The sequence below is a fragment of the Petromyzon marinus genome, chromosome 39 (genome assembly GCF_048934315.1).
Source record: "Petromyzon marinus isolate PM22_M1 ecotype Great Lakes invasive population chromosome 39, UKy_Petmar_22M1.pri1.0, whole genome shotgun sequence".
NCBI classification, from domain to species: Eukaryota; Metazoa; Chordata; class Hyperoartia; order Petromyzontiformes; family Petromyzontidae; genus Petromyzon; species Petromyzon marinus.
The window spans coordinates 8,032,638-8,047,922 of record NC_133705.1 but is presented as its reverse complement, the minus strand read 5'-3'; the positions used below and the strand labels follow the sequence as shown (position 1 = coordinate 8,047,922).

Here is a 15,285-nt window from a genome sequence, read left to right as displayed (position 1 = left end):
CTAACAAGGGCCTTCCCATGCCACGTTGATCGCGGGTGTTATTTGACCATTCTTTACGCCACGCTATGGAAACATTTTCTCTATTAACAGGGCATCTAAGAAAGCATGCCCCCCCCCTCCCTGCTGTGGATGAGAATCCGAATCTTTATTTAGACTGGAGGAGTCTGATAAGCTATGAAGCTCTTTTTTAACAGATGTCTAGTATAGGTTCACTTTAAGGGACCTCAGACATAGTTGTGCGAGGTATCGTTCAGTGGGGCCCTCCTGCGAGGGCCTCACGTGACGCAAGCAACAACGAAACTGCAAAAACAACTGGGAAAAAGAGGCAAAAAGTTGCTCCCAAGACAAATTTAACATTTAGCTGAAATATAGTTTCATCGTTGGGTTCGTTTAGAGGCTACGAGTGCATATGTTCAGGCATGTGTGAGTATAGCGGATGCCTTTGCACTTAGAATTAAGGGAAACTGCTTTGTCCCGTGAAGTTTTGTTCACAAACAAAATGTTGGCCAAGTCACTGAGTAAACTTATCACTGTAATTATCTTTTGATGTAATCTTTCATGAAAGAAAATAATGTTTTATTGGTACATGGGCCTACCCAAAAATCAATTATACATCATAATATTGGCTTCGAAATTCCCAAAGTGTTACATTTTCAAAACACTGTTGACGCACCACGGCAGCTAAGCTATCATTCCAGCTAAAATTTAATTTTCAACAGGTTATTAAATTATTCCTGTTATATATATTTAAAATCTCCATTCCAACCCACAGTAGAAAAGTGTACATAAATTGTGAATACTTTGAGCAGCGCAATGATTAATTATTTAATCAAATATTAAAGTGTGCGAGCCCATGACGTGATATGTTCGGACACGTATTTCCATTCGTGCAAATTAAATGTCACCATGCGAGTGGAGGGGGAGATAACACTCAAAAGTTCTGCACAGATAGATTGAAGAATCCATTGCTCGGCAATAAAAATGTGACACCGGTCAGATGATCGGGATTTGTTTTTAATTACAGAATTACGTTGGAGGTGGCCCAGAGGTCAGAGCGCTCAGCTGGTCCTGGCTTTGAATCCAGACAGCTGCATGTGATTAAACCGGGTCTTCCAAGTGTAGTGAGTTGAAGGTGTCAGCCCTGTACCCAATAATTGCATAACAAAAAAACATCAAATTCTATTTGGTTCTGCAATTAATTTGGCTGAATTCCAGTGCTGAGATTTAAAAAAATAATTATTTTACTGTCATGTGATGAACTTCACTCGCATATCAGAGATCTCTCATATCAGAGATATGAGAGTGAAGAGAGATATATATCAGAGCGGGAAAGTGTTGTGCTCTGCTGTGTGAACCATAGGTCACTGGAAGAGATCTCAGGGCTAGCTCTGTAACATCTGCTTAAATTGGCCATAACACGAAATGATAGCAACGTTTTGTTTCACTGTATTGGGCGTGCAGCAAAGCATCGATTCGATTACAATCTCGAACTGAATCATATGCTTGTGATACATGCGTAAAATCACGCGTGAAGATTGATTTACTTAACATATATGAAATGTTGATTTAAAGCTTTCGTGACTGCAGGAATTCATATTCTTGGTTCTTTCCCTTCTACGTGACTTTACCGAAAGAACTAATAATATATATAAAATGTGTATGTAAGTGATATGGTAATGTTACATTTAAGCTAATGTGTGGACAGAGCAAAGGCAGGCACAGTATACAAGAGACATAAATGAGACGCTAAAAACAAGAATGAAAAAATATATTCTTAAACCCGAATCGCTACCCCCAATCGTGACTAATTAAAAAAAATTGTCACGGGGAAGATAATTACGTGCCTACTCTGTAATTATAAATGTGTTAAAAAATAACCTCCGGCTTACTGTAATGCAATAACAACGTTGTTTTTGTCGCATCATCCACCCAAGAAACTCGTCCTGAGGCCCCCACCTGCATGCTTAATCACGAACTGGACACTCGGGTAACTGTGACGCAGGTTTTTTTAAGCCCGTGTCTCCGTCTACTTTTTATTTTTATAACAAAACATCAGCCTTCTGGGAGCGCTTAATTTCAGCAGGAATTCTAGATTTGAAGCTTTCGTGACTGCAAGGATCCATACTCTTTGGTTCTATTCGGTCAAGTCACGTAGGTAAAAAAATAAAACAACAAAAATCACGACGTTTCGGCCACAACACGAGCGGCCTTCATCAGGTGAAGGGACCAGCCTGTCTCGAAGACTGCCCTGGAGTGAAACAGAGCCAAGCTCAGACTGCGACCTTTAAGCTGTGTGAGAGGGATTAAGGTGCCTCGACAAAGGAATTAGCATAAAAATGTTTGCATTTGATTGGCGGACTTAGCATGATGAAAGGTGTAGCACGCGGCAGTGCACCTTTAAGCTGTGTGAGAGGGATTAAGGTGTCTTGACAAAGGAATTAGCGTAAAAAATTAGCATTTGATTGGCGGACTTAGCATGATGAAAGGTGTAGCACGCGGCAGTGCACCTTTAAGCTGTGTGAGAGGGATTAAGGTGCAGAAGAATTCGTTCTGCCGTGGCTGATCACTGTTACAACGCTGTGGGTGATCACGATATAATTTTCTCCGATACCAAGGTTCTTTGCAAACTCACAGGTTTTTATCAGATTTGTTCACGAGGCAATTCAGATCTACAAACACAGACACAATTTCAACCGAGAAGATGGTTTCAAATTAAGCAACCATTGGAAAGATGTTTTAAATCGAACTAAACATTAAACTAATTTTCATTGGTGCAGTATATTTTTTTTCAAGTAGTGGTACCCCAAACTTTCGCAGCACAGGCTGGTGCACTGCCGGTGACGATCAGTGTGCTACACCTTTCATCATGCTAAGTCCGTCAATCAAATGCTAATTTTTTACGCTAATTCCTTTGTCAAGGCACCTTAATCCCTCTCACACAGCTTAAAGGTGCACTGCCGCGTGCTACACCTTTCATCATGCTAAGTCCGCCAATCAAATGCTAATTTTTTATGCTAATTCCTTTGTCAAGGCACCTTAATCCCTCTCACACAGCTTAAAGGTGCACTGCCGCGTGCTACACCTTTCATCATGCTAAGTCCGCCAATCAAATGCTAATTTTTTATGCTAATTCCTTTGTCGAGGCACCTTAATCCCTCTCACACAGCTTAAAGGTCGCAGTCTGAGCTTGGCTCTGTTTCACTCCAGCGCAGTCTTCGAGACAGGCTGGTCCCTTCACCTGATGAAGGCCGCTTGTGTTGTGGCCGAAACGTCGTGATTTCAGTAGGAATGGTTCAGCGGTTCGGTGGAAACCTCTGGACTGGTTTTGACACACAGTGTCTCATCATCAGTAGTCAGGCTTGATGGAATCGATGCTGGTGAACTGCCAGATTTTATTGGCAAGGATCCTCTCTTTATTTGGTGCCACTTTTAATTAAAACCATTTCCAAACTTTTGACACCACACAAACACATCACTCCAAGTGTGAAGAGCAAAGTGAAGCTCCTCTAACCCTCTGCCTATGACTGGGTTCATCTCTAGAAGATGAACATGACCACTGCTTCCGCACGGCACCTTGAGACGCGGTCGCATTTAGATGCTATATATATTTTAAAAAAAGACCACGTAGTAATTGTAATGTTATACGTCGACATCAATGCTTGCTGTGTGAACCCTGCTCATTGTGACACGTCGCGTGGCCTTCGTCTGAATTCCTGCTATTTCTGGCATGCAGTGAAACAACATTGGCAGTGATATGTTCGTGCACAAATTTGGGTTCAAAGCCAAACGTGAAAATGCCTCGCTGTTCAAACAAACAGGGGCCCATACTATAAGCACAGATGTCCTTGAGCCAATGGTGTAAATTCCTGACAACTGGTGATCTCCTGCAAAGAGCTCATCATTTTGATTCGATAGGCAAAACAAACAATCAAAGCTCCCAACATTCCTATCGCATCGCAAGCAGGCTTAAAATTCATAATAAAGGTTTTTGAGTTAGATCGCGTTATTTATAAATGTGTCGTAACCCTCCACCACCCGACGCGATCTAACCCAAAAACCTTTATTATGAATAATATTGGTCGCGAAAGCCCACCACTCAGCGAGATGTTGAAATGTCACCATTCGGGGATAATGCATTCTTAAAGGCAGCTGCAGTCTTTCGAAAAAACAATGGGTGCCGCTTTTGAATGGTCAAAATTAAAAATGTATGGCAAGGTAGCATTTTGAATATTCTTGTCAATTATAAAAAAGGAGAAATATAATGTGTAAGTATGGATTCTGTTTCCCAAAATCCAGTCGTCCTCAGTGTTATGTAATTAGGGGTAATAACGAAAGGTCAAAAACCCGCACAAGATGACATCACGAAGCGCGTGATGGCACATGGGATGACGTCACACGGGAGGCAAAAGCTAAAACGTGTAAAATCATCGCCTTGGCGGGCAAGATAAATTATTTTAGCGATTTTTCTTGCCAAATATTTCGGCAACCGTCTTGCCAAGCTTTGGGCACTCTTTTTTGACCAGTGTTTCCATTGGGTAAGTACATAATAACACAACTTTATACTAAAGTTGAATTCGTGATGCAGGTTTTAGCCTTTGCCTCTGCCTACATTTCATAAACAAAAGAGAGTTATTGAAACACCCCGTTACGGACAGACGAACAGAGAGAGTGAACGCTTTCAGCCATTGATAGAAAGCGTTAACCAAGCTGCTGATTAACCTCTCAGCTCCCAGTTGCAAGACAGTTACAGGCTTCCACATTTCCCTCCACTTGCTGGGGTGCATTCTGATTCAGTGTTGAGACTGTACGGATGCCTCACCCGTGCATGTGTATGGTGCCCGACCACAGCGTGCGTGCAAGAGAGTCGAGGGGAGGGCAGCGTTCTCCAACTGTTTGCTCGTACGCGCCCACGTTTACACAACGCGGGCCGTAACAACCCCGCGTGCTAGCATGACACGTGGTGAAGCGGTGCCGCGTCACTGTATGGTGCCACCACAGCGTGCATCTGTATGGTGCCACGACCACAGCGTGCGTGCAAGAAAGTCGAGGGGAGGCAGCGTTCTCAATGTCCGCTCGAACGCTCTCACGTTTACACAGCGCGGGCCTGTAACGACGCCGCGTGCTATAACATGACACGGGGTGAAGCGGTGTCGCAGCGGTTCAAGCAACTGCACTCTGAACTGAGCAGCGTTCAATCCCTGGTCTCGGCTATCATCAGTGGCGAGTGTTATCTGAACCGTCCGTGGGATTCACCCCCTTCACCAACCCACAAGAGTAGAATTTCAGCCCTTTGTCAAGCTACTGCTGTATGAATACCTCCCCGACGATGTGTCAAACCATTTTTTTACCTTATTTCACCATCCTGGTGAGCGTGGGTTTTTGTAGGAGGGGTGGGGGGGGCAGGACCGGTTCAGATATCACTCGCCACTGATGTCAGTTGTGGCTGGGGATCAAACTCAGGTCAGCTGGTTCAGAGCGCAGTAAGCGAACCACCAACACTTCAGCTCCGCCACGGAGAACAACTTGGCTCCATATAAGAATCCAAAACTTTTCTCAGCACTTTTTTTTTAAGATGAAGTAGTTACATGGAAACATTGCTGGAAGTGATCTTATTGGGAAATTTGGTACCGTGTCTTTTTACAAGCTCTAATTTGGCACTGTGTAGATTCATATTATTGGTTCTTTCGGTAAAGTCACGTAGAAGGGAAACAATAAAATAAAAATATAAAACAATAAAATTCTCAGGGCGTTTCGACTGCAACACAAGCAATCATCATCAGGTGTGAAAACCACAACAAGAAAATTTGAAAGTGGCGGTTTTTTAACGTTAGCACCACGGATAGCGATTTGACAGTTTGTTCAGATGGACGAGTCCATCTATGTTCGGAAAAGAGGAGGGGGGAGACGAAAAATAATGGATTATTTTATTGTTTCCCTTCTACGTGACTTTACTGAAAGAACCAAGAATATGAATCCCTGCAGTCACGAAAGCTTTAAATCAAAACTGTGTAGATTGTTTGATTGAATTGTTACGGGTCCGTGTGTACCGTACGATGTTATAGAGGTGCATGTGTTTATGAACAAGCGCGTGGCTCGCCTACATGCGAGCGACAGGCGTGGCCTGTATGTGGCGCTAAAGCCATGGTGACATCACCATCACTTAGCGGTAAACACCACTTGTTATGGTGAAGATTAGGCAAATTGGCCTTTGTATGTATGTGTGTTAGAACTTATTTAGCGCCGTACGCAGCCAACCATGCTAATCGGAGGTCCTGGAATTCTCAATACAACGTATAATTTCCGTATCGTTTGCGAGAATCGGAAATCATCCGTGATCACAAGCACAATTTGATGCGTGTATCGGCAGCGTAAGAATCAATTTGAATGGATGCATCATTACATACAGGTATTCCTCGATTTACGAAAGTTCAGTTCACTAAATTTTGTGCCCATACAATTGACAAATTATGGAAATTTCACTACGGTCACGCGCCACGAGATCAAACGAGAAGCACCTTGGAGGCTGCAGTCATCATCCAGCCTCGACAGGGTCAAGGTATCGCTACAGTGCAGCAGGAACGCCCCCACCTCCCCTTTCAACTCATTCCAACGTGCAGATCTTTCGGTGACTTCCCTGAAAAGGTCAATTATTTTTGTTTTAAATAAATTATTATTGAATTGTGTTTTTTTTAATTGTGAAAAGTAATATAGGTGTCTATTTTTAGGTTAGGAATATTGTTCGAATAACTGTAACACATTCCAAATTGTGTTGTATTAAATGAAGTCATTCCTATTAATCAAATGTTTGTTTTAAGTGTGTTTTTTTTAAGAACGCATCCCTTTTGTAAATCAAGGGATATCTGTACTTAATATGCCCTGACTGGGTCTTCCTTGCGAAATGTTGTGTCACCACTTGTCATTTTTTTTTGGTTTTGTTGATCAGCAGAGGTTTTAAAGGGCATGGCCAAACGGTTTAAATGCACGCCACACATGGTAACTGTGCACGTACTCGCTCGTGCCCACGTGCGCTATTTCAACTCATATTAAAAACATCCGTAAACTACTCAGTAAGTACAACAACAAGAAAAAACAATACTCCGGCCATAAGTAAATACATTAATCTGTGTCCCTTTCTAAAACAAATTGGGCTTTAACCTGCTTTCAAAAAAGACTATAACCTCTGTTCATTTTCCACATTTTTGTCCGTTTCACTCGTAGATAAATGCCAGTTAACAGAACAGACGAAAAACTCAACGCCTCATACAATAAATGTAAATATGTTGTGTCAAGATTCTAAATAGGACACTGGGTTAGACCAATCAATAAATATCTAGGCCATCCTTTTTGCAAGCCCAAATTTCTGACTATAAAATGTACTCGCCTATATTTGTACCAAAGTTTAACTTTCTAATAATTCTAGAACATCATGATCACGTACATCACTCACGCACAATGGCTATCTATACATTACGTGTCAGGGTGCTGCTGCTTGGGTAACACCTGTGCCTGACAGCAAGAAGAACCCAGGTTTGATTCCCAACTCGGGCACAATTTTCTGCGTGGAGTTTGCAAGTTTCTCCCCCTGTTCCGCATGGGTTTCCTCCGGGCTCCTTGGTTTCCTCCCACAGCCACAAGAAATATACAATGGCCAAAACATCTGAACGCTGAAAAGAAATACCTACAAATTACACCGTTGGGATTGCACGCTCCAGTGGCAACATCGCTCGCGATCGTCAAAGATGCGGTAGGACCCTCCTGAAAAAAAGAGAGCCTTGAGATTCCGCGAGGCCTCCCTGGGGTAAGCAAGCGCGATGCGCACAAAATAAATGTGACTCGGTAATGCGGCGAATGCGTTAATGCGCACAAGATAAATGAGTCGGTAATGCGGCGAGTACGTCAATGCGGCGCCTTTTCCTCGAAGTCCACCTGACAGTGGCCATTATCTATTCACGAGCATTCATTATCTATTTATGACTGGAGATGTGAACGAACACAGGTGGGAGGAGGGGGAATCGTCGTCGGTTTTGTATGATGAACAATTAAGGCACTGCCGTTTGCCAGAGGTACGCAGGCACAACCCCAAGCCACATCAGCCGCCACCCTATCATTCGCATTTCTCTAATAGCAGAAAATAAATATAGAAAAGGATGAAGTTTTGGGAAATTTGGTCCTTCTTGCTCCTCTCTAATCTGAAGGCAAAATTCCTGAAACGTCAGCCTATTATACAGATTGCCCATACAAAGTATCCACCACTATTAAATCATTATGATGAGACCACATGTTGAACTAGGTCCGTAAAATCACACACGCACACATTTGCTCGTGGGTAGAATGTATCGTACAATTCTTCCTCCAATCCTCCGCGGGTCCACCGTGCCGTTGGCAAAGCACATGGCACGAAGGTTTGGGAGCGCCCCAACCCCTCACTACCACCTTGGCTCCGATTGTGTCACATGCTCGCTCTATTTAAGATCGGAAACCGGAGGATTTTTCTCACAATTCCTGCACAATCACCCGAAGAAGCTCGTTGAAAATTACCACCTAAAAGTCGTACTCAAATTGTAAATGTTATGGGTTTACTTTCCACCACACCGGTGTGCTGAAGTACTGACTAATTGGCACATTTTGTTTACGTGACAAATCTTACTAATTTGTCTGTGTTGGGTGGTGGTGGGTTACCGACGCATTTATATTTACGTGATATAACCCAAATTACTTTTATTGTACTCTTATGTTTCGAAAGCGAGCAACTATTAAATCTATCCCGGAGCACTAGAAGTTTGGTGTAGCAGGCACCATGCCCGGCCGCATTGGTTTTTCAGTGCCGATGATTCACACATTGCACCAGGTACTCATTTAAGACTGAGTCAACCTACAGGAGGCCAAGGACCAGCTTTAATATACACCACTGTTGTTAGCCATGGTTCAGAATCAAGATCACCTTGCCTCGGTTCACAGTGCAATACACTTATCACAACCCTACCACCGCTGCCCATAATATTACACACTGATACTCACAAAGACAAAGATCCCCCCGTGTAGCCTTAACAGACTGTTGGGGCAAGTGCTGTGAGCGAGACACCAATCAAGGCCAAGACGGCGCCACGAGGGGGTGAGCGGCCAGCACCACGCCCGGCCACTTTCGTCTCATTAGTGCTATCGTTACACACTGTTGGAGGGAATCATTTAAGGCCGAGTCAACCGAGGGGAGGCCCAGGACCAGTTCAGATATTCGTCACCAATATTGGCCATGAGCAGGAATCGAATTCGGGTTGCCAGGTTTGCAGCCCAGTGCACCTACCACTACACTCCTTACAGCATATTCAAAAACGAAGATCCCCCAGTATACCCTTAACAGACTGTTGGGGCAAGTGCTGTTAGAGAGGCACCTATGAAGACTGGCACAATGGACGAGGAGGTGGGTGGCCAGCACCACACCTGATCAGCCTTTGTCTCCTCAATGGCGATTTTTTTTTACACACCGCATCAGGTACTCATTTCAGGCTGAGTCAACCTAGGAGAGGCCCAGGATCAGTTCAGATATTTGTCACCAATATTGGGCATAAGCAGGAATCGAATTCAGCTCGCCGGGTTCGTAGCGCAGCGCGCTCACCATTGCACTACCGCTCCCCACACACACACATACAATGAGGTGTGCATGCCAGTGGCAGGTTACCTTCTCCACTGCGCTATCATGCTGTCCATGGCTGCCCGGCAGGAAACGGTCACCTTCATGATGGTGGCTCTAGAAAAACTACTGCAGCATCGAAGAACCAAGGCGAGAGAGTTTCCAAAGAGCTTCCAGGTGTGAGTCGGTGCTTCCACAGCAGAGTGATGTGGGCGGCATCTCACGACGGCTCGAGGTGATCGTGACGGCGGCTCATGTCCCACCCACACGGATACCTATGCTGCTCCGCTTCCCCATCAACATACCTTCTACTTTTTCTGGCACAGTGAACCAAAATCCACCGCACGCTTCCGTCAATTGAACTTCGCCTCGACAAATGTACAAGGGTTTTCGGTTCGCGATGCTACGCAGCCGTAAATTTACAGAAACTATTGCGCTGCCTTGTGCGTTGCCTCCAAATTCAATATGCTGTTCAGATATTCATGCCGAGGGCTACATTTGCCGGTCGTAGCCCAAGCACAACAGTTGTGATGTTTAAGGTTGAACTATTTAACAAACAAAACAAAAATCTTAAAACTGACAGCATCACAGTAAAAAAATATTAACCGCACCAAAAAATTACACAACTGACTGAGCAAGGACTGCACTCACACCAAGGCTGCATCTCTTATCACTCTCACGCCAGCCCTACAAAACTCATATCAGCTCTGCAGCCAGTCTCATGCCAGTCCAACTCTGTTTACTCTGCTTGCGAAACCACATTGTTTATAGCACAGAGGCAGCCAATCAGACACCAGGTCGCAACTCGCTGGCCACCTGTGGTAACAACCCACTTTTCATTTGCATGACTGGGTGGAAAGTCCCAATGTGAGTGGCTGAGAGCAGATCAGCTGATCTGGAGAAGTACTGTCTTTCGGCAATCTAATTAAACTAAACAATTACACGGTTTAACAATACACACCCAAATGCAAAGACAACCGTCCTCCCCTACCTCTTTGTATATAGCCTTTAAAAGACTCTTGGGAAAAGTGGTGTTAAAAAGCACCGATTAAGGCTAGCGTGGCACACGAGGGGATGGTGTGGCCAGCATCACGCCAGGCTACATTTGCCTCTCAGTGCTAAGGTTTACACTCTGCACCTTCTATCCATGGAAAGTCCAAGATAGGGCCCATATATCACTTTTCACTGCCGGGAATTGAACTCGGGTCGCTGGGTTTAGTGCACAATGCAGTAACCAGCGCACCACCTACTGCTACTACACACACATATGTCAGCGTGCCCTCCCAACACTGATAGCAGCAGAGGGCAGAGAGGGATGTTATCTAGAATAGTGAATGCACGCACACGTTTTTTTTTCGTCTCAGATATTTTATAACGTCATAGTGGTTGAGCAGCAGCGTAGCAGTTAGTAAACACTGCACCAAGAACCAGTTTAGTTGCCAGGCACGGCTAAGATCAGTAGTGATACATAAATTGATCCTGGGCACTGCCCATACTCATGACCAGTGTCGTGAATATGGTTAAACTGTTAGGAGTCAATCCAACTCTGACTGAAGATCTCCCCATCCCATGTTGGTCGGTCGTGGACGTTATTGGACCACACTTCACCAAGCTGGTCAGGACGTGTTTTTTTTCTCCCGAAAGTGGGGAGCCCCAAGACCAGTTCACATATAACTCGCCAAATGGCAAGGGAAAAACCGGAGAACTCAGTGAAAAATCCACGCAACCCATGGGGAGAACATGCAAACCCCAAATACACAGGTGTCAAGAGTCGAGATAGAACCCACGACCTCCCGTATACTTATGTATGTATGTATACTGAACATCTTTCAGATCGTACAGAGCCGCCCGTGCTAATCGGAGGTAAGAGGGGTAGTTAACAAATCACCACCGTGGCGCCACACAGGAATGTGTTGTTTCTAGCACAACCTTAGGGCGACTGACCAAGAACTGACCCACATTTGTGTGAGGTCAGGAGACACAGACCCATAATTAAGTAAGGTCATGTATTGAGGCCACGTATTTTGAGGAGGCTAGGTGGCTCAGCAGTCAAGAGCATGACGCTTATTCAGTCAGCCTCCTTCATCAGCCCGCTCGAACCAGTGTGGTAACACGAGGACAAACAAATCACATGACCTACAGTGAGCATGTGGGGGGCCTTTATCCAGCAGTGCATTGACAAAGGGTTTTAAACTACTCTTAATATATACTCTTTGGTTCTTTCGGTAAAGTCACGTAGGTATAAAATAAAATAAATCACGACGTTTCGAGCGCAACACAAGCGTCCGTCATCAGGTGGGAAAGCATGGTCTGCTGCTGAAACGTGATTTATTTCATTTTATACCTACGTGACTTTACCGAAAGAACCAAAGAGTATGGATTCCTGCAGTCACGAAAGCTTCAAATTACTATTAAAATATCACTTTGTAACAAAGAAAAAATGTCCTGGGTAGTACATGTTATTTCCTAATTGCTTATGCCTCAAAAGTACAGAAAATGGCTATTATTCCCCACAAACTTTGCTTTTGTGACCAGGACACAAAAGCAAAGTTAATAATCCACTCCGTTAATAACACTGTGTAACAAATGTATTATTTTTTTGTTCCTGGATAGTGTTATTTCCGAATTGCTTATGCCTCAAAAGTACAGAAAATGGCTATTAATCCCCACAAACTTTGCTCTTGTGACCATGACAGTGATTTTTTTTATTTAACTCTATTCAATGAGAAAACGTGTTCATTTGTGTGATTCCTTCATGTAAAGTCCTGGTCACAAAAGCAAAGTTTGTGTGGAATTGTCATTTTCTGTACTTTTGAGGCATAAGCAATTAGGAAATAACACTTACTATCCAGGAACAAAAATCGTGTTACATAGTGAATCAATCTCAAAATAACTTTCTTTATGCAAATTATTCCGACTACTTCAAGCCACAATAATAAGTGTCAAATTTCCAAACACCCCCCAAAAGTCAACACCACACCTTTTGCTAAAGCTACTGAGCAAATACATTGGCTAACACAGGGCACAAAGAGGGGAAACCCCACGTGAGTAAATCGTGCTAAATTCCCAAGCGCAGAAAAAACCTAAAAACTGTGTAAGCTCTTAAATCCGCATACATTATAATGGCGCTGTCAGATCAACATATATCTCGCGAATTGACCTCTTTGAATATGATCATTACAATCATGTCAGATGGCCAAGGACAGGGGTCGGCAATCTTTCAAACGAAGAGCCATTTGTTGTTCTTGTCTTTGACCAAAATAGTTCTAGAGCCGCATCACACACTGAGCTACTTGTACACAAACACAGCAACAGGTATACAGCAGATGGCAAATTCTGACTTAAACGCAATTGGTGATGATAAAACTGCATTTATTAAAATTTTGCACATTTTGTGGTCACTGGGACATTCCACAGTGACCCATTCACTGCCATATTTAATCAATCATCTTCACGCTAAATTAAGTTGAAGATTTACGTTTTTTAAAGAAGAAAAAACGTCTGTCCGCAAAGGGGGGCTGCAAAATAGCCGCAAGGGGGAAGCCAAAGAGCCGCTGCATGCGGTGTGGAGCCGCAGGTTGCCAAACTCGGGTCAAGGATAACAACGCAGAGGCATTCAAGAAATGTGAGGATGTCCCCCTCAGGAGAAGGAGCGATGAAATCGGTTTACGTGCAGGCACGAGGCGGTTTACCGTACCACAGGATTTGTGAGAGGTGGCAGAGGCCTTCGACCAGCAGCGGACTGAACATGGCTGATGGTGTTGGTGATTACTGCCAGATGTGGCCGCCCAAATTTCCTATTCAAGTGCAGAAATCAGAGGAAGCCCAGTGGTATGCGGCTGGAAATCACGGCCAGACTGCGAACCACATTGTGAATCAGTGTGAACCTCGGCTAAATTCGGCGGCGGCATTGGAGACATCATCCATTCAGCTTCCCCTGAGGCTGTCGTCTGGTATTCAGACCTGCACATGGACCTATGAGTTGCTACACATAAAGCCATATGCAATAATTCATCGTTTAGTCATTAATTTACGGCCCTTTAAAAACTCGCAACTGGATGAAGGCTACCCCATGCCATGTCAGTCGTGATGGTCTTGGAGACATCATCCATTCTGCTTCCCCTGAGGCTGTCTGGTTTTCAGACCTGGACATGGACTTATGAGTTGCTACACACAAAGCCATATGCAATAATTGATCATTTAGTCATTAATTTACAGCCCTTTAAAAACTCGCAACTGGATGAAGGCTTCCACATGCCATGTCAGTCGTGGTGGTCATTTGACCATACTTCACGTAGATCAGCGCGGGATGGTTAAGTGGGGAGCCCAGGACCTGTTAAGCTATCACTTGCCACCATTTAGCTGTGGATGGGAATTGAACGCAGGTCACCAGTTCCATAGCGCAGTGCGCTATGACATCATAAAAACACTGAGCTAATGCTATCACAGGACATGTGGACTGGTGACTCATACATTACATTAAAAAAGGTGAGGATTTCAAAATTCTTCCAAAACATCAAATATTTCGGCCGAGTGGATATGACACAAGGAGGCTTAGTTTAACTGTGTGGAGGAGCTGTATCCGAGGGGATAGGATATGAGGCATATATATGTATGTTAAACTTCTTTCGCACCGTATGTAGCCAACCGTGCTAATTGGTGACCTAGTTTGACTGTACGGGGGAGCTGTAGCCGAGGGGATAGGTCGCGAGGCAGATGAGTAACATGTAAAACTCACCCGTTCAAAACCCTGGCTCAGATGACTCAGTTCTCTTTTTTTTTTAACCCACATCCCCACGTACAGCATCTCTCCACTGTTACAGTTGACACTGGAACAAACGTAACGGGTGCACAAAATGACTCACCATCACGCTTCCCCCAATATCGATTTTGTGAACCCTCAAGACTCGGCATCACAACTCGGTTTCTGGACATTCTCCGTTTGCTCAGTCCTGGTTGCACAGTTTTGTTTGCTCCGCGATACTAAACGCGACTGTTTATCATTTGCATACTCTTTGGTTCTTTCGGTAAAGTCACGTCGGTGAAACATAAAAGTAAATTAAATCACACAAGCGTCCGTCATCAGGCGGGAACAATCACAGTAAAAAAGCAGTTGCTGAAATAGGCAAAAGACCTGCGATTACCAGGGGGATTATATAAGTGAGGGGGGCGGAGTCAAGGATAGAGAGGGTGGAGGGGAGAGGAGGCAAATGAGACATTGAGGGTCAATAGCCTGAAGAGCAGTGGGCGGTACATGGAGCACGTAAGGCAAATTTCTAAATGATGGGACTGAGCAGGGCTGGGTGTAAGAGACTGGAGATGTGGAAATGAGAGCAAACAATAAAGCAGTTAAGGTTTTACCTTGTTGATAACATCCTTCCAATGATTGCTCAATTTGTATCCATCTTCTCGGTTAAAGTTATGTCTGTGTTTATATATCTGGATAGCTTCATGAACAAACCTTTGATAGTAGCCAGAAGGTTTGCAGAGCACCTTGGTCTCGGAGAAAACAATATCATGAGAGCCCACACCACTGTAGCAATGGTCGGCAACGGCAGAGGAGTTAGTTTTGCCGTGTTTCAAATCTGACTTGTGCTCGCGGACACGGTCTGAGACATGACGTTTCGTTTCCCCAATGTAACAATCACCACAGATGC

General features: G+C 44.2%; 1 protein-coding gene across 2 annotated transcripts in view; it reads right to left on the bottom strand.

Moving 5' to 3' along the window:
• The window catches only part of NADK (NAD kinase), a 59,289-nt gene that overhangs the window by 23,549 nt on the left and 20,455 nt on the right, over positions 1-15,285 (bottom strand). Inside the window, exon 1 of one of the 2 annotated variants that reach the window (XM_032968341.2) lies at positions 9,677-14,753. The exons of the other annotated variant lie outside the window; for it this stretch is intronic. Within the exon in view, the coding sequence (XP_032824232.1) occupies positions 9,677-9,735 (59 nt within the window). The 5' untranslated portion in view covers positions 9,736-14,753. Of the gene's footprint in view, positions 1-9,676; positions 14,754-15,285 lie in introns of those variants that run through there. 2 annotated transcript variants of the gene reach the window in all.